Source organism: Sphaerodactylus townsendi, linkage group LG03, assembly GCF_021028975.2.
Source record: "Sphaerodactylus townsendi isolate TG3544 linkage group LG03, MPM_Stown_v2.3, whole genome shotgun sequence".
In the NCBI taxonomy this organism is placed as follows: Eukaryota; Metazoa; Chordata; class Lepidosauria; order Squamata; family Sphaerodactylidae; genus Sphaerodactylus; species Sphaerodactylus townsendi.
Window position 1 is genome coordinate 10,346,956 of NC_059427.1, and position 19,312 is coordinate 10,366,267.

Sequence of the window (19,312 nt, forward strand, 5' to 3'; positions counted from 1 at the left end):
GTAAGGCTGGCATAATGGCTAGGTAGCCTAGTGGGTGGAGGATGGGGAATTCAGATTGTGCTGTGCTTGAGACCTGCACCTCTTGGTCTCTTTACCCCATCCCTCTATTGTATAATTAGGAAGCAGCAGGTTTTATTTGTATGAATGGAGTTTTCCACCATGACATAGATGCCCAGACTAGCCTGATCTTTTTTAAAAAAGTTTTATTTCCAGATATGTTCTACATATACTTACAAGTCATTATACATAAAATAACATTGTTACCTAGATTTTACATAATATTATAGTTATCATACATAGATCTCTAAACCATAAAGTAGAGGTTTAAGAGTCAAGCCTGTCTGTAACAAATCCAAAACTGTAGACCAATAACTGAGTATTATAATATAAAGTTCAGAAAGAGAAAATATGAGTCGAAGAGAAGAAGAGGAAAGAAAGAGAAGAAGAGAAGAGGAAAAGAAAGAGAAAATAAGCAAATTAGAGTCAGGGGACTTCCACTTGGCAACTATTTTGTAATTTTATTTTTCCTTTTTTCTTGAATTTTAATTTCGATTATTAACCATGTCTTAATTCTTATTAATTAAGTTTCTTATATTCTTATTTCATTATTATTAACACTGCAAATATAACAGTATATTCTTATATTCTTCTTTTAATTGCAAGAATGTTATTAAAGGTTTCCATATTTCCAGAAAGTTCTCCGTTGTCTTATTTTTTAAGATGTTTGATAATTTGTCGTAGGCCGCATATTCTGAAAGTTGTATTAGCCAGTCCTCTGCAGTAGGAGTTGAAGTCTTCTTCCAATTTTTAGCATATTGAATCCTTGCCGCCACTATCATGTACAATAGTAATGTTTCAGATTTTTTTCCTTTAATTTCAAATATATTCAAAAGAAACATTTCTGGTGTAAATACAAAATCTATTTCCATATTTTTTTAAATCATCTTATAAATGTCCACCCAATAATTTTGAGAGATTTCACATTCCCACCAAAGATGTATAAAAGTTCCTTTTTGTTTCTGGCATTTCCAGCATTTGTCTGAACAGTTTTTACAGATTTTTGCTAATTTACTGGGATATAAATACCACCTATGAAACATCTTATGGTAATTTTCTTGTAGATTAACTGCTTTTGTGAATTTTATTCTCTTAACCCACGTTTTCTCCCATGTTTCCAAATTTATTTCTTTTTAAAAGTCATATGCCCATTTTACCATACAATGTTTCACTTGTTCGTCAATTAATTCAGTTTGAAGTGTATGCTTATATAATTTTAATTACTCCCTTCTGAGATTCTTTTTAAAAAATTCTAATACTGATTGATTTAATTCAAATCCTCTACTCCTATCCAGTTTAAATTTTTCCTTCAGTTGTTGAAATTGGAACCATTGACATTCTTGACCGTCTATTTTTATTTCTTGTCTTTCTTTTAAGGTGAATTCCCCATTTCTCGCTTTTATTAATTCTTTATATCTCACTATATTATGTTGTTTTTCCATTCTCATTTTGGTGGCTTCAAGTGGCGCTAACCAGCCTGGAGTTGATATTTTTTTTTCTTATATTCTTCCCAAATCTTAAATATTGATTTTCTTATTTGATGTTCCATAAATATTTTATATTCTTTCCCTTGTGCATGCCATATATAAAAATGCCACCCAAAAATAAATCAATTCCTTCTAAATTAAGTAATTCTTTATCTTCTAACAGCATCTATTCTCTAAACCATAATAACCCTGCTGCTTTATAGTACAATTCTAAATTTGGTAAACCTAATCCTCCTCTTTTAACATCATCACTCATTACTTTGTAACTGATTCTGGGTCTTCCTTTTCCCCAAATGAATTTACTTAGATCTTTTTTACATTCTTTGAAAATTTTTTGATGTATTTTGATTGGTAATGTTTGGAACAAAAAATTCATTTTTGCCAAGACGACCATTTTTATTAATGCTATTTTCCCCATTAACGATAGATTTAATTTAGACCATTTCTCCATCTTGTCTTTTATTTTTTTCCACTTTAATTTATAATTATTTTCAAATAGTAAGATATTATGTTTTGTCAAATTGATCCCTAAGTATTTTATTTTGTCTACTACTGTATATTTTAATTCATCTTTTATCTTTCTTTTTTCTCTTGATTTATGTTAAAGGTCATCATTTTTGTTTTGGTTTCATTTACTTTCAATCCTGTTCTGTCGCTAAATTGCATTATTTGTACTTTCAATTCTTCTATTTTTTTGTGGGGTTTAGAAACACAATTAGGTCATCTGCAAATGCTCTGATTTTATATTCGAATTTTTTTCCCTTTATTCCTTCAATTTCCTTATTTTTTTTAATTTAACAAAAAGGGTTCTAAAGATAAGATAAATAATAATGGAGATAGGGGACATCCTTGTCTAGTCCCTTTTTGAATATCAAAGGATTTAGATATTTCCCCATTTATTTTTATTCTGGCTCTTTGTTTTTGATATATTGCGTTAATCCAATTCTGGAATTTTTCTCCACTGTTAATTTCTGTTAACGTTTTTTTCATAAATTTCCAGCTAAGGTTGTCGAATGCCTTTTCTAGGTCTATAAAGACCAACAATGCTTGTTGATTGATTCTTTTATGTAATAATTCAATCATATTTATGGCTGTTCTTATATTATTTCTTAATTGTCTGTTTGGTAAGAATCCGTTTTGTTCTTTACTGATTATTTTATTTAATATTACTTTAAATCTTTCTGCCAAAATGTTTGCGAAGATCTTATAATCACAGTTGAGCAGTGAGATAGGTCAATAATTTTTAACATTGGTAAGATCATATCCTTCTTTAGGTATCACTGTAATATTCGCTTCCTGCCATGATTCTGGAATCTTTTTTGAGTTTTTTATTTCATTTATGGTTATAAGTAAGTTCGGGACTACTTGCTCAATCAAGGTTTTGTACAATTCATTAGTTAATCCGTCTGGGCCTGGAGATTTAGCGAGTTTAGATTTTTGTATACTTTTTTGGATTTCTTCAATAGTTATATCCTGATTTAGTAATTCTTGCTGCTCCTCATTTAATGTTGGTAGCTGGTCACTGTATTCCATTTGTGTTATTTTTTCCTCTTTTTGTGCATATAACATTTCATAATATTTTGTAAATTGATATAATATATCTTCCTGATTGGTATATTGCTTTCCTTCATTTTTTATTAAAGTAATTTTCTTATTCTGTATTTGGTGTCTAATTTTCCAAGCCATCCATTTACTACATTTATTGGCTTGTTCAAAATTGTTTAATTTAGAGATTTTTAATTTCTGTTCCATATCTGCTGTATATATCATTGTTAATTGGTTATTTAATCTGTTTAGTTCGTTTATCAATGTCTTATCAGTAGGTGTTTGTAATAGTTGTTTTTCAGTTTCCAAATTTTTTTCTCTTATTTCTTTTTCTATTTTATTTTTATTTTTTTCCCAATTACTATTCTTTTTAATTAATATGCCTCTTATGAAGGCTTTATATGTGTCCCAAATAATATTTGGGTCAACTTCTGAAGAGTTATTTATTTCAAAAAATTCTTTTGTTTCTTTTTTATTCTTTTTACTATCTCTTCTTTCTTTAATAGTTATTCATTTTCCATATTCTTTGTTTATATGGTGTCTTTAATGTCCATGTTATAGGTTTATGGTCGGAATATATCTTTGCTTCTATGTTAATATTCTTTGTTTTTAGACATAAATTGTTTGTTGTCCATATCATATTTATCCTGGAAAATGAGTTATATTTTTTTGCATGGAAAGTATATTCTCTACTGTTTCCGTTCATCAATCTCCATGTGTCTTTCAATTCAAGAAAGTCTGCCAGATCAAAAAAAGATTTTGGGAGATTACCACCTCTAAGTGTTTTCCCTTTTGGAATTTGTTTATCTAATAAAGTCGAGACTACCCCGTTTAAGTCTCCCATCAAACATATGCTATTATAATTAACTTCCTTAAGTTTTTCTAAAAGTTTTCTATAGAAATTTCCTTTATTCTCATTAGGGCCGTATACTCCTATTACTAATATTTTTTTTCCTTCCCAAATTATTTCCAAACCTAAAAATCTCCCCTCATCATCTTGAAACAGTAATTTTGGTTGCAATTTTTCCTTAACATAGAATACAATTCCTCTCTTTTTCTTCTTTTTCATTGCTGAAACAAAGCATATTCCTAATTTCTTATTTTGAATCAGTTCAATATCTTCCTTCCTAATATGCGTCTCCTGCATGCATATTGAATCATAATTATTCTTCTTTAAATAATGAAAAGTCTTCCTTCTTTTTTCTGGTGAGTTTAAACCATTAATATTCCAAGATATAAATTTAGAGTTCATATTAATTTTTTTGTCTACTTATCCAAATAAATAAATAACTTAACAATTAAATTAATTTACACTTACTAAATGTTGTCAATGATTATTTAGTTCAAAATCTTTCTTGATTTTCTCGAAGAAAAATTGTGCTTGGGGCATTGATTGTAGTCTGGTGGGTTTCCCTTTATATTTTAGTTTCAGTCCTTCTACTTCTTCCCATCTAAATGAGATATTTTTTTCCCTTAGAAAGTTTGTCAAAAATTATAATTTTTCCTTCTGTTCAGGATCCAGATTGGTACCTCCTTCAATATTATAATGTCCTTCAGATCTATTTTCATCTTCTGTTTTGAATTCTCCTTTAGTATTTCATCCCTTGTTTGTAGTCTGGAAAAGAAGATTAACACGTCTGCTCCTCTTGTACTCCTCATTTCCTCTTGTACTTATCCGTATGATTCTGACTATATCTTCTTCTATAACATCTTCTATTTCCAGAAATTTTGCAATGTGCGTAATCATTTTCTTTTCAATGTTTTCTTCTTTTTCTTCTGGTACTCCTTTAAATCTTAAAATATTTCTTTTTTGACGCAGTTCTAAAAGAGCACATTGTTTAGCCATTCTCTCAACTTCTTCTTCTAGCAGATTAATCTTCCCTTCCCATCTTCCGTTTAAAGTTTCTTGTTGGTCAATTTTCTTCTCTAATGTCTCCATAGTTGTCTCTAGTGTCTTTAGCTGTGATAGATTTTTTTTCATTGTGCCCAGATCCTCTTCTATATTTTGTAGTTTTGTCTCAAACTTTTGGTCAAGGTTTTTTATTTTATTGTCTAATCTGTCAAGTTTGGTAGCTGTTTCTTTCTTCATTTCTGCCATCATTTCTAACAGCTGATCCATTTTATGTTCCATCTCTGGCTTGTCTATTTTATCAGGAATACTGTTCTTTCTTGTGTTTGCTTTATTTATTTTTTATTTTATTTTATTTTATTAAACTTATAGGCCGCCTTATCCCCGAAGGGCTCAAGGCGGCTCACAACATGGCTGTTGAATCAAACAGCAAATCAACACATAAAGACTAAAATCATTAAAACCTAAGCAGCAGTTTACACAATAAAAGCTATAAATTAAACAGCCCGATTTATGGGTAAAATTGTTTAAACAGGCGCCCAATCGAAGGCCAAAGGAAAAAGAGGGAGGAAGTAGGCAGGGCCTATGATGGAATCAGTAAATAAATAAGGCCCGGCCATGACAAGATGGAATGGCAGTCTCAGGGGGCAGTAGATCCACGGCCGGCCTCCCCAAAGGCCCGGTGGAATAGCTCCGTCTTGCAGGCCCTGCGGAACTCGTTAAGGTCCCGCAGGGCCCGCACCGCCGGAGGCAAGGCATTCCACCAGGCAGGGGCCAGAGCCGTAAAGGCTCTGGCCCGGGTTGAGGCCAGCCGTATCGTCACGGGACCAGGGGTCACCAGTAACTCAGCTGTTGTCGAGCGCAGCAGTCTATGTGGGACATAAGGGGTGATGCGGTCCCGTTCCGGCTCTTTAGACATTTTTATTTATTTTTTTCCACTTTCCAGTCTCTTTCACTATACATTACTTAGTTTTCCTATTATTTGCCAATACTCCTGCCAATACTCCTGTCTATCTTCTCTATTCTCTATTCTCCGCCTCCTCAATCCTCTATTTCCGTCCTCTGTTGGGCTTATTCAACTGGCGTTATTTATTTACTTCTTCTTTCGTACTTTCCCGTCTCTCCCGTGACTTTCCCCTCCTTCAGTCACTATTGTACTTCACTATTCTTGCCAGTTACAATTGCGTATGTGCGCCAATACTCCCTTACATCTATTGAGTCGTTTGTTTCTATGTCAATACCTTCTCCTTATTCGCACCTGCGCGTGTGCGTCTTTTTACAAACTCACGTTCGTCTTGCTGCGCCTGCTCGTTCCGACTCTTATTTGGCGCCGGCTCCCAACTAAGTCACTCTTCCCTCCTTCAGTCACTTCTATGCATCGCTATTCTTACAAGTTACAATCGTGCATGTGCGCCATTTCTCCCTTATGTCTGTTAGGTCGTTTATTTACATGCTGGTGCCTTCTCCTTGTTCGCGCATGTGCGCTTGCGTAATTCCGCAAACTCACGTTTGTCTCACCGCGCCTGCTCATTCCAGCTCTTACGAGGCACCCGGCTCTCGAGTAAATCTTTAAATTTTAATTGTCCGTAAACACTTTTGCACGTGTCACCTTATTATCTCAATATTTTTTCTCTCTATGCCCACTTCAATCTAATTTTCAAGAGTCTTTACAGTTGGTTTTGCCAAGTTCTTGGTGTTATTAGAGTATTGCAGAGCTTTGGGATTGTGCTTTGCTGCTATGTGGCTATTTCGTCTCTTTACCTGGAAAGCGCAGGTTCTTCCCACTGTGGGCTCTCGGCGGGTGCCTTCTTCTCTTTCCAGTGGACGATAGTGAAGAAGTTGCCCTCTTCTGTGGTCCTCCTTTTCTCCAGAAGGAATACCCTTCCTCAAACTCCGATATTTGGGGGGTTTGAGAGCTGGTATATTTACTTTTCCACACTAGCTAGCGGCAGCCTCCGGACTGCCCAGCCTCTCCCGTCTCGCTCGCAACCGGAAGTCCCAGACTAGCCTGATCTTGTTAGCTCTCAGAAGCTATGCAAGGTCAACCACGGTTAGTACTTGGATGAGAGACCATAAAGTAAGTCCAGGATTGATATGTAAAGGAAGGCCATGACAAAAGACCTTTAACATCTCCTACCTTGAAAACAAGAAAAACAACAACAAAAGTATTGTCAAAGGTTTTCATGGCCAGAATCACTAGGGTGTTTTGGGTTTTCCAGGTTGTACGGCCGTGTTCTAGTAGCCTTTTCTCCTGACGTTTTGCCTGCATTCAGGTCCTCTGAAGATGTCAGCCACAGATGCAGGTGAAATGTCAGGAGGAAATGCTACTAGGACACTGCCATACAATCCAGAAAACCCACAACACCCTAACAACATTTTTTTTCCTGCACAGGGAAAGTCTTGTGTCCTTTTCCTGCTATGCTGCAGCTGCCTGTAGAGCACAGTGCCAATGGGGATTTACATGGGTGGTTTCCCATAGTTTTCTTGCCCTAGAACCCTAGCAACAGCCACCACCACCCTCCACTGTACCATCAGGGCTTTTTCAATTTTTTTAAATATTAGCTTTGGTAACGTCCTTTCCAAAGCTTTGCAGCAAACAGGCTTGGGAAGGACTGGAGAAAAGCCTCCTGGGAAAAAGCAAGGAAAACCCCCCGACTTCCCAAGAGTATTGAACCGAGGGCAAAAAACGCATGTGGAAACAGCCTATGAGAGAAGGAACAATTTGGGAGTTAAATTAGTAAATGGTGTCTTGAAGGATGAAGGAAGCAGAGAAGATAAACTGGAACTGCAGAGGTAGTTGGCAACTGTCACCCTGCAGAGGTAGTTGGCAACAGTAGAGGGATCTGTGGGTGGAGGGCAATAGACATCCCACCGAGATGTTTATGAAGAGGAGACTTCCATGGTGGTCTCATGCAATGCTTTAAAAAAAAGCTTTTATTGAAAAATAAAAAACACAAAATAGAGAAAAAGGATACTAAAGCCAAGCAGGAGAAACAAAAGTAAGAGAAAGAAGGGAAACCGAAAGAGAGGGAAGTATGGTTGGGATCTATGCCCAACCTATATAACATTATTATTTAACACTGGTTAAGAAGTACTCCTACCGCGAGAACTGCAGAGGTAGGTGGCAACGGCAGCACAATACAGTAAAGGAATCAGCTTGGATCTAAGTGTGTGTGTGTGTGTGTGTGTGTGTGTGTGTGTGTGTGTGTGTGTGTGTGTGTGTGTGTGTGTGTGTGTGTGTGTGTGTGTGTGTGTGTGTGTGTGTTGAGGGCAACAGACATCCCATCGAGATGTTTATGGTAGATTTCCCACTGGCCAAAAAGCGCATGTTAAGTAAGCGAACAAACGCAGTTTAGGGAAGACTTACCCACGGTGTTCTGGTTGAACCAGGTTTCGCTGCTGCTTCTCCTGGACCTTGATCTATGTAGAGCTTTTGAAAAGACATGCAGCGAATGTGGAGCCATGGGGAGGAAAGGGGGGTGAATCCGGATTCAAACTACCCACCCTTGCGAGTGACGTGGAGCCTCTCATCCCATCAGGACGCAGTGGGCTGTGCGGGATGCGCACGCAGCCCTTTAAAAAAAATTCTTGGAACAAAGATCCACGTTGATATGAAGCGATGTGGGGCCGGTTTCCTCACCAAAGAAATACACAGCAAGGCAGCAAACCTTGCATTCAAATAAAGACAAATCCACGTGGCTACATTTCCATGTTTCCACTCGTGCAGGGAGACTTAAGTAGGATTTTCCCCAGCCTTAAGCCAGCAGTGCTTCTATGGCATAGTGGATTGAGCATTTGCCTGCTGGGCAAAAGGTTGCTAGTTCAAGCCCAGCCAGGGACAAGTTGTTTTAATGAAATGGGGAAGTGTATGCTTGTGTCTACCTTGCATTCACTGTCTTAAACGATTACAGACGAAGGCACATGGAAACAGGGCTTTGTTCTAATCTCCCGTCTCTATGTAGCCGTTCTGCGCCTGCTCATGGAGACGTGGATCCGTCCATTCAAAGATTAAAAAAATTCCCGCCCCAGCACAACATGGCAGCCAATCAGGATAGCCCCTGAGCGGATTGCACGTTTGATCTGCCGACAGTGAGAATCCTGAGTGGCTGCCGCATTTTTAGGAGCAAGGGGGTAGAGGCTGCAGTGCGAAGCATGAATCCTTGCTCAAAAGCTCCCGATTCTTACCAAACCAGTTTGAATTGGGTTCCATTTTTGAAGTGGGGAATTGACCTATGAAGAGGAGACTTCTAAGATGGTCCCATTTAATGCTGACATTTTGTCTGTAGCTCATGCCCCCTCCGTCTGGCAGGGAATTTGCAACTAAACTTCTTCATTCATTTTCCAAGAGATCTTGTAAAGCCATTTTCCCCATTGTTTTCTTTATTTGAATTATTCTGTTTGACCACAGAAAAATTTACTAAGATTGGCATAGTAAATGTGCCCAACATTAAAGATGTTGTCTAGCATACAATAGGGATGTGGTTGTCTGGTGAGCACTGGGTAACTTTAATTTGTCTCTTGTTTCCAAAAATAGCATCATTTCTGGGAAACAGTATTTTTTTTGTGGGCCAATTTCTCTTTTTCTGTTTACGAGTCCTCATTAATTAATTAATTATGTTCAAGTCATAGACCATAACATTACACACACATATACACATCTAAACTCCCTTTACTTTGTTGAATTATCCACACCTCCACTCGATAATATGTTTTCGGCTTGTTATTAGATGTATAAAAAATCAGAGTAAAATTTGTTCTGTTGAAAAATCTACGTCTCCCACATAAAATCCAGCCTTTCTCCAGCTCATTGTCCTTCTTCTGTCCTCTTTGCAGGCCTCACAAAGCTGCCTTTTCTTTCTGCCGAGCCGCATAAACTGGGTCCAACATGGCCTCAGGGTCATCATACACAGATATGGAAGAGGAAGTAAAATGTCCCATCTGCTTGGAGCTCCTAACAGACCCAGTAACCCTGGACTGTGGCCACAATTTCTGTCGGGGTTGCATCGTTTGCTACTGTGACACATGGGAAGAACTGGAGGATGTGGAGTGTCCTGTCTGCAAAGCTGAGATCCAGAAAGGGAATTTCCGCACAAACTGGCAGCTGGGAAGCTTAGTAAGAAAAATGAAAGAAAAGAGAGTTCATGCAAGAAATCCAGGGACAGAAGAGGCTGATGACCCACATGAGGTATGAAGTAAGGGCTGAAATAGATGATACATCTGACATGAAAGGGGAACATGGGTTCCTGACCTACTCATAGGACATTTGTACATGCATTACTTACCCCACGGCTTTTTGCTTTGCAGTGGGGTTTTCTTGGGGTTTTTTGGGTTCAATATGGTCTTTTTCTTCTCATATAAAGTACTCCTGCCAGTCAACAGGGGCAAACCTTTAAATCCTGCATTCTGTCTTGTTTTTCTGAAACCTTCATTTGAGGAGGCTGCCTTCCTGTCATCTATGCTTTAGCACATGTTTGCTACACTATGTCAATTTCATTCAGGGCCCCTCGCTCCAGTTATAGATCTTTAGAGTTAAAACAAGCAAACAAAAAAGCCCTTCTGATCCTTCTGAAAATCTGCCCAGAAGAGTGGGAAGAACCTCTGTGGTGTGGGTAGAGGAAGGTAGCGAGGAGCAAGAAAACCTGAAGGAAGCTAAATGCACAGTATTCTAATTCACTTTCCCTGTGAATGGAGAGAAAAAGTCACTCTTTCAGAGCTTTCAGAAACCATGGGAATTCTCTCATCTGAGGAGGGGTGAGTTCCACCCTAAAGGGAATGCAAGCTCAAAGCAAAGGAGACCACGTACCGGTATGTGTAAATAGCAATAGTCATACCTTTGATCACTGTAACGTAGTTTGAAAGCTTTGTGTTGCTCCTGCAGGTTCGAAACACTGCAAAGGGGGAGGAAGAGTAGCAGCCTTCCCTCCTGAGCCATTTTTTCTAGTGAAAATGATTGGACATGTGTAACGAAAGAAAGGGACAGACAGCTCCTCCCCAAACCCAGCCCTTCCTTCCCATGCAGAAGCAATACAAAGATATCAAGGCAAGTTCCAGAGATTGAATGTCTGGCTCTGAGTTCAGTCTGGCAACAATGTGCTGAACTGTGTCAGCCATATTGATTCATTTGGCCCTCAGCTGGTTCCTGGCTAGTAAGTCCATCCCTTTTCTTAGGGAGAAACATTTCCTTCTAATATAGTAAGAAAGGAGGCCTCCCTCTGTGGCTGCTGATAGAAAGTGTACAGGCCACACAGGCATTCTGCTCTTCGTAGTACTTAAGTATTTTAAAGTCCAATTGATTGCAGATCCCAGTTTCTATACCAAGGGTCGGGAACCCGCGGCTTGTGAGCCGCAAACGGCTCTTTCCCGCTTGTGGTGCGGCTCCTGGCATGGCTGCCCCTTCCTGGGGAGTGTGTAGAATCCCCCTCCCCTGAGGGGAGGGGAGAAAAAAACAACGCCCGGCTCAGGCCGGGCAGCTGGCTGCACGCTCCCCGTTCATGCGGGAGTGTGGGTGTCCAGGGGCGCCCGGAGGCCCCTCCCCGGACCTGACGGGGCAGTGGCAGGCGCCGGCCCAGCTGTGCGCCCTGCCGCGGCGGCAGGCCCCAGACTGGCCGCGCAGCCCCGAGCCCCAGTGGCGACGTGCCTGGCCCCAGCCTCTGGGGCAACAGGCTGAGCGCTGTGGGGGCAGGCTGCCGAGCGAGTCACGGTGGCAACACCTCTCCCAGGCCCAGCCTTGTTGCAGGATGAGGGGAGAAATGCCCCAGAAGGCACTGGGGCAGGATTTAAGGCGGGGTGGGGTGGCCAAACGAGGCTCTGAGGAGAAGGAAGAAGCTCGGGAAGGTGGAGGGTGCTTTCTGTTCCCTTTTCAGCTCCCCCCCCACCGTTCTCTACTACATTCAACCTCCTTCCCTGCTTTTCCTCCCCTCTCTGGGGCTTTTCCACAGCAATCTCCCTCTCTCTCTTGTCTCTCTCTCTCTCTCTTCGCCTCTCTTCTAGGTTCCTCCGTTCTCCTTTCCACCCTTCACCTTCCCCAGCTTCTTCCTTCTCCTTGGAGCCTCGTTTGGCCACCCCACCTCGCCTTAAATCCTGCCCCAGGAGAATGGAGGAACCTAGAAGAGAGGCGAAGAGAGAGAGAGAGAGACAAGAGAGAGAGGGAGATTGCTCTGGAAAAGCCCCAGAGAGGGGAGGAAAAGCAGGGAAGGAGGTTGAATGTAGTAGAGAACGGTGAGGGGGGGGAGCTGAAAAGGGAACAGAAAGCTGTGTAGGAATATTAGAGACAGAACAAGGGGGAAAGGGGGAAACAGACTGGGAAAAGGTCACAATCAGAGGGTTTGAAGCAGACCCTGACGAGAAGGGAGAAGTTGAGGAAAGAGGAGAGTTGCCCTTTATACAAAGCGTAAAGGTAAAAAAAACAAAATACTCAGTGTTATCTTCATTTTAAATGCCAAAAAGTATTTGCGGCTCCATGAGTTTTCTTTTCCGTGGAAAATGGGTCCAAATGGCTCTTTGAGTGTAAAAGGTTGCTGACCCATGTTCTATACCCATGGTGGCGAACCTTTGGCACTCCAGATGTTATGGACTACAATTCCCATCAGCCCCTTCCAGCATGGCCAATTGGCCCTCCTTTCCTTGTAACATACAGAGAAAACAGGGTTCTCAATTCCAGATACTCTGAAACCACTGAGTTTTTCAAGATTTTATTAAAAAGAAAGAAAATATAGAAAAGATTATGTTATACATAGATTTCTCTCAGCTGCAACATAGTTCCAAGCCTGAGTTACAGGTCCTTTTCATTTCCAAGGCTGGATCAGAATAATATTCCCTTTCAAATCCCTGTGATCCAAGTCATGGCCTTTTTGTCATTTGGCACCTTAGATCAATCTTGTTGATCTGGCAGATTGGGTTTTTTAAAGAATGTTGTCCTGGAAAATCTAATTTTGGAAACCTAAACATGGTTTTATAACCCTATTAAAGAACAAAGGGTCTTGTTTTTTATGACCTATCCAAGCCATGTCAAGAAGAGACCAAAATGCTTGTCAGGCTGGGGTGAGTTACTGCTAAATAAATGTGAAAGAAAAGTACACTTTCTTCACATGCCCCCTCTAAAGATGGAATTTGTGGGCTTAATGTCTGCAAATTGCAACTACTAACAAATAAAAAGGTCTCACATGGTCAGGCAATATCAACCATCTCTAACTAATACAAGGTCCTTCTAACTACACACATAATATTGGTAGAAAAATTGTTGGTACAGCACAACTGTTGTGAACCCATAATGGTACTTTGCAACTTTGCTTATTGGTTGCCTTCACTAAGGGCTGAAGTACTAATGTTTTACCAGTCTAAGTCCTCTTGTAGCCAGCCCCACCAATGCCTTACTGAGCTGGTGAGCCTGCTGGAGGCTTGACAGCCAAAGCAGCCACTCCCCCCCCCAGGGCCCAACCCACTGAGGTAATATACAGCCTTCGTAATGAGTCCCTCACCCCTGCCATAGAACAGGTTTCCCTGCCCAAGGGAGGCTAATATTTAGGCTTGGTCAATAGCCTAGACATTCGGTAAAATTTGGATTTGGATTTATTCAGGCATAAAATTATCTGTATGCCCAAATAAGACAAATAACACATTTGGATATGCCTGAATATTCAGGTATACCTGAAAAATTCGAGTCTGATTTTTTGTATTTTTGGTGTTTTTCAAATTTGTGCCTGCAGGGGATACAATTTTAAAGCTAATGGCACCACAATTTCAGGGTATCATCTGGAGACTGTCCTGATGATGCCAACCAAGTTTTGTAAAGTTTGGTTCGGGGGTTCCAAGGTTATGGACCCCCAAAAGGGGTGCCCCCATTCCCCATTGTTTCCAAAGGGAGCTAACAGGAGATGGGGGCTACCCCTCTGAGCAGTGGTTCTCAACCTTCTTAATGCCACGAGGGAGAGGATACAGTTCCTCATGTTGTGGTGACCCCCAATCCTAACATTTACCCATTTTACAGATGGAGAACACTGATGCAGAGAGTCTTTGGCGACCCCTGTGAAAGGGTCGTTCAACCAAAGGGGTCCCGACCTCAGATTGAGAACCACTGCCTTTGAGGGTCCATAGCTTTGGACCCCCTGAATCAAACTTCACCAAACTTGGGTGGTATAATAACGACAGTCTCTGGATGAGACCCTGAAATTTTGGTGTCAGTAGCCTTACAAATGCACCCCTGACAGGAACCTCACAAAATTTGCATAGATTCTCTGCTCTGCAGTGCATTTACTTCTGGGGGTTCGATTTTATGGGCCCCCAAAAGGTTTATTTTGTTTCCCTGCTCCTACACATGAAGCCTTCTGGCTGAGTTCTTCAGAACTCTCCCAACCCACATTCAATATCAACTGTTTCCTCAACATTCCAAAGGTAAGTGTCCAATGTGTAACACTCTATAGGTCCATTACATAACTTCCATTCAGGTAAGTGTCCTATACATTAGTCCATAAGTTCCAAATGATGATTTTTAAATAATAAATTTATGTATTTTTAAGGAAATAGTTGATATTGAATTCCATAAAAAAGAGATTGAGAAGAACCTTATAGTTGGATTTCTTGTGAACTTGAAAATAATATATATGTATGAATCAAATAAAGGGTTTCATTGATGATTGTAATGTATATGATGATTGTAATGAGAAATAAGACAAATACAAGAGCGCAACAGATATATTTGTATTGGTACTGCTTATTACTGCTGCACTCAATTGGTTTCTATATTTGAGATTATTTTTCCCACCATGGAACTTGCTGAAGAGCCTGGCAGATTCTGTGCTCTGCACTGACTCCATTGAACCCAATGGGGAATTTCTGTGCAGGCTTCACATTTTTGAAGATAAAGGCACCAGACTTTCAAGGTGGCTCCAGGAAGCCCTCCTGGTAATGGCATCCAGTCTTTCTTTCCCATTTCGACTATATGCAGCTGTGGCTTTGCTTTCCCCTTTTCCCTCTTCAGCTTGCTTGTCTTTTGCTGAGTTGCCGGTAAGTCTAATCGTGTGTGTGTGAGTGGGGGTGTGTGTGTGTAGATCAACAGACGTATAGTTTCACCTTTCCAGTTTCACCCCTCTAAGAGAAGGGCTGGTGACTCTGCATGACCAATTCTCTAGCTCAGCGGTTCTCAACCTGTGGGTCGTGACCCCTTTTGGGGTCAAATGACCCTTTCACAGGGGTCACCTAAGACCATCGGAAAACACATATTTACATTACAATTATGAAGTTGGGGGTCACCACAACATGAAAAACTGTATTAAAGGGTTGCTGCATTAGGAAGGTTGAGAACCACTGCTCTAGCTCTTTCCAGTGCCTTGAAAATGGTGCTTCTCCTTGCTCTCTTGTCCCCAAAAACGCTAAGCGCTTTCTCAGGACTCCAGCCACATGGATTTGCAGCAGGTAAGCCCACCTGAGTGCTCCCTTCTTCTCCCTTCCCCTACTGTATCCTCTGTTCCATTTTTCCCTTGTCAAGCACTGTGTTCCTTTTGGGAAAAGACTGATACAAAGAAGTTGTTGAGTAGTTGTGCCTTTTCTCCATCTCTGATTGCATTTTGCCGTGTTTTCCATGCAGTGACCCTATCATATCCCTTTTCTTTATTTTGCTATGGACATAACCAAAAAAGCCTATTTTATTGTTTTTAATCTCTCTGACAAGTCTGAGCTCATTGGCTCATTCCGCACATGCAGAATAATGCACTTTCAAACTGCTTTCAGTGCTCTTTGAAGCTGTGCAAAATAGCAAAATCCACTTGCAAACAGTTGTGAATGTGGTTTGAAAACGCATTATTTTGCGTGTGCGGAAGGGGCCAGAGTGTGCTTTAGCTTTTTTAACTTTCTTCCTACATGTCCTGGCTATTTGTTTGAATTAATCTTTGGTGATTTCCCCCTTTTTCCATGTCTTTTCCATGTCCCTTTTAAATCTTAGCCCAGTTGAAAGGTCTATAAACATCCATCCTGTTTTCCTTAGACACCTATTTTTCCTCTTCATTGAAACTGTTTGAAATTGTGCCTTCAAGATCTCACATTTAAGAAACTCCCATCTATCATGCATTCCCTCCTCTTTAAGTATCCCCCTTTTATAATGGTATTTATTAATTTGTTAACAACTACACACAACTAAAACAATACCTTACAAAACTCTACAGTGGGTCAGTCACCTTAACAATAAAAACTACATAGATAGCAAAAAATAACATACAATTTACACTGAAGTTCTCCAATTCTTTCTTATTACTTGTTGGACAACCCTGATCCTTCTTTCTGTATGATAGTGGCAGACTTTCTCCTGGAAATTACTAATTACCAGTAGATTTCCTTCGTCCAATCATGTATATCCTGTATTGTATATGCTTTTAATCCGTTTTTATTATTGTTGTACTGCTGTCCATGCCAATAAAGGCTTGCTGTAAAATTCTTTCTTATCATACTAAGCCACAAAGTAAATACTTAAGACTGTTATCTGCCACTCTCAGGTTCTGCATGGGCCTCGCAAGTGGGGGTGCCCCGGCAGTGGTGGGATCCAAAAATTTTAGCAACAGGTTCCCATGGTGGTGGGATTCAAACTGTGGCGTAGTGCCAATGGGGCTGGGCGGGGCACGACGGGGGTGTGGCCGGGCATTCCGGGGCGGGGCATTCCTGGGCGGGGCTGTGGCAAGGATGCAGCTGCTGCGCCAGTCCTTGGGGGGGGGGGGAAACGAATGCACGCAGGCGCAGGCTGCCACGCACGCCGGTGCACCTCCTGCTAGACTGCTTCAAGTTCTGCGCGCTACTGCTGAGAGGAGGGGTGTAACTAAGGCAAAAATCACGTGGCAAAATCACCCATTAGTAACCCCCTCTCGGCACACACAAATAATTAGTAACCTACTCTCGGGAACCTGTGAGAACCTGCTGGATCCCACCTCTGTGCCCCGGCATACTTGCCACAAGTGCACCCCACGGGACTGTTCTCTTAGTGTCCTGCAAAGTGCCACGGGGCTGCATTCGCATGGGCATGCCAGCACAGATCCCTCTTACCTTGTCTCCTGGCTGCCGTCACACTGGAGAGGCCAGGGGACATGCCCCCATGGCCATGGCAATGCCTCTAGGGTCAGAGGCCAGGAAGCATGTCCCCTGGCCTCTCCAGGGCGACGGTACCCAGGGGACAAGGTAAGAGGGATCTGCTCCGACAGGGGAAAACGCCAGGGTCCACTCGGTGCTGTTCGCTTGGCACCAGATGGATGCTGCCGTTTTCCGAAAAACGTCATTATGGGGGGGAATGCACCGCTGCCACTGTGCTCCAGTTTTTACTGGCCCAACACCAGTCTATCTGGCCCGTGCAGAACTGGCCTCTGTGATTCAGTAAAACTTCCTTATAGTGTTCCACTCCCCCCCCCCCAACAGCTCTTTCTCTGGGACAACACCCCCACCTGCCAAATTCCAAATGAAGGCCAATCCTCATAGGGTTATACTTGGTTACATCCAGCTTTTGTATAAAAATGTTTTTCTCCTCCTTAACAAGGCCCTAATTATATTCAATCATTACAAAGGAGATACACACTTTGGAAGTTTGGGAGGTTGGGCTTTGAAACAAATCCTGTTTCTTTGTTTTGGGCCTCAGGCAGTTGTGGCTTCTAGGAAAGGGAGACTTTGCCAGAATCATCAGGAACCCCTGAAGCTCTTCTGCAAGAAGGATGGAGCCCTCATCTGTTGGGTCTGTGACCGATCCAAGGAGCATAGAGATCACGAGACCCTTCCTCTTGAGGAGGCCTCTCAAGAATACAAGGTAGGAAATCAACAAGGGAACAACCATGGATCCTTCCCTTCCCTTCTCGGTCTCTTCATGGGGAAACTGTCTCCAGTTTCTGCTCCAGCATCTTTCTCAAGAGGGTTTGAGCAAGTGTAGAATGGAAGATCACACATTTCCTCCACCATGCCCAGTCCAGTACCCCCTGCCTTGCATTCTCCCCCCCCCCCCACACACACACACCAATCCCCCAGATCTGAGAACCTCTCCCTGTTTTTTTTTAAATGTCACTGCTGGGTATATTACTATAGTGATATACTGAGTGATAGTGTTTTTTAATGGAAAAAAACCCTCCTGTGGTGGGCACATAGTGTTATGGTGAACCATAGTCAATCTCTGTGCCACAGCAGCACTGGCACTATGAATATCTCTGCATTCTTGGTGGGCAGCAGAGGATAATGGAGCATCATCCCAACAGGAGGCTATTTGTGTTCAGTGCTTGTGAAATGTTGAAGATTCCATTACAGATTTAGAGCAGTTACATCTAGTTGGGCCCTTAATGACAGATTTAATGTTTTGCTTCTTGCTTGTTTTATAAGAACTTCTGAAAAAGAAACCAATCTCAGTTTTGGGTCTCTCCCAGGACCAGTTCTGCAACCATCTGAAGATTCTGAAGAAGGAAAGAGAAAGAATTGTGGGGTGTACAGCTGATGTATCGAAGGAAGCCCTAGCCCTGCTTGTAAGTGTCACTATAGCTGGGTAGTCAAGGGGGTGGATGGCATAAAATAGCAGAAAAGCAGTTGCATATCTGTAATGGGGACATGGGGAGTCAAATGCCCCTGGGCGCCCCCTTGTAGGGGTGCAAAAATTCAGATTCGTTTGTTGTTTTTTGTATTTTTTAGTGTTTCAGTTTTTGGCCTGCAGGAGGCAGTTTTTAGGCTAGCAGCACTGAAATTACAGGAATTTTTTTGAGACTCTCCTGATACCACCCAGGTTTGGTGAGGTTTGGTTCAGGGGATCCAATGTTATGGACTCCCAAAGGGGGTGCCCCATCCCCCATTGTTTCCAAGGGGAGTTAATAAGAGATGGGGGCTACACTTTTGAGGGTCCATAACTTTGGACACCCTGAACCAAACTTCACCAAACCTGGGTGATATCATCAGGAGAGTCTCCTAAAGGTACCCTGAAATTTTGGTGCTGCTAGCTTAACAATTGCACACCTGACAGCAGGCACCCCCCAAATTTCCCCAGATTCTCCTTTTGAATCCACCCCCTTGGGCATGGATTTAAAGGGAGAATCTGAGGTCTCCAGTTTAAGCATTGAAAGTGATGCTGTTTCAGGGTGGGGGAGAATCCACCCCCAAACAGCATCACTTTCAATGTTGTTTTAGCTGGGGACCCCAGATTCTCCCTTTAAGGTGGATTTAAAAGAAGAATCTGGGCTCCCTAGTTTAAACACCATTGAAAGTGATGCTGTTTGGGAGTGGATTCCACTGGAGGTGTTTTGTGACATATGATGCTGGCATTTGTTTGGTAAATGTTATGCTGGGGGCGATTTGTGAGAGATTTACATGCTTAATATCCTCTTGCATTGGCTTGGAGCTGTTTCTCAGGCTAACAACAGCTGTATGAATTTCTTTT

General features: G+C 41.4%; 1 protein-coding gene across 1 annotated transcript in view; it reads left to right on the top strand.

The window, feature by feature from the left end:
• LOC125429982 (E3 ubiquitin-protein ligase TRIM7-like) overlaps positions 1-19,312 on the top strand; it is a 120,551-nt gene that overhangs the window by 57,947 nt on the left and 43,292 nt on the right. Inside the window, exons 4-5 of the mRNA XM_048491619.1 lie at positions 17,546-17,710; positions 18,315-18,410. Of these exons, the coding sequence (XP_048347576.1) occupies positions 17,546-17,710; positions 18,315-18,410 (261 nt within the window). The remainder of the gene's footprint in view (positions 1-17,545; positions 17,711-18,314; positions 18,411-19,312) is intronic.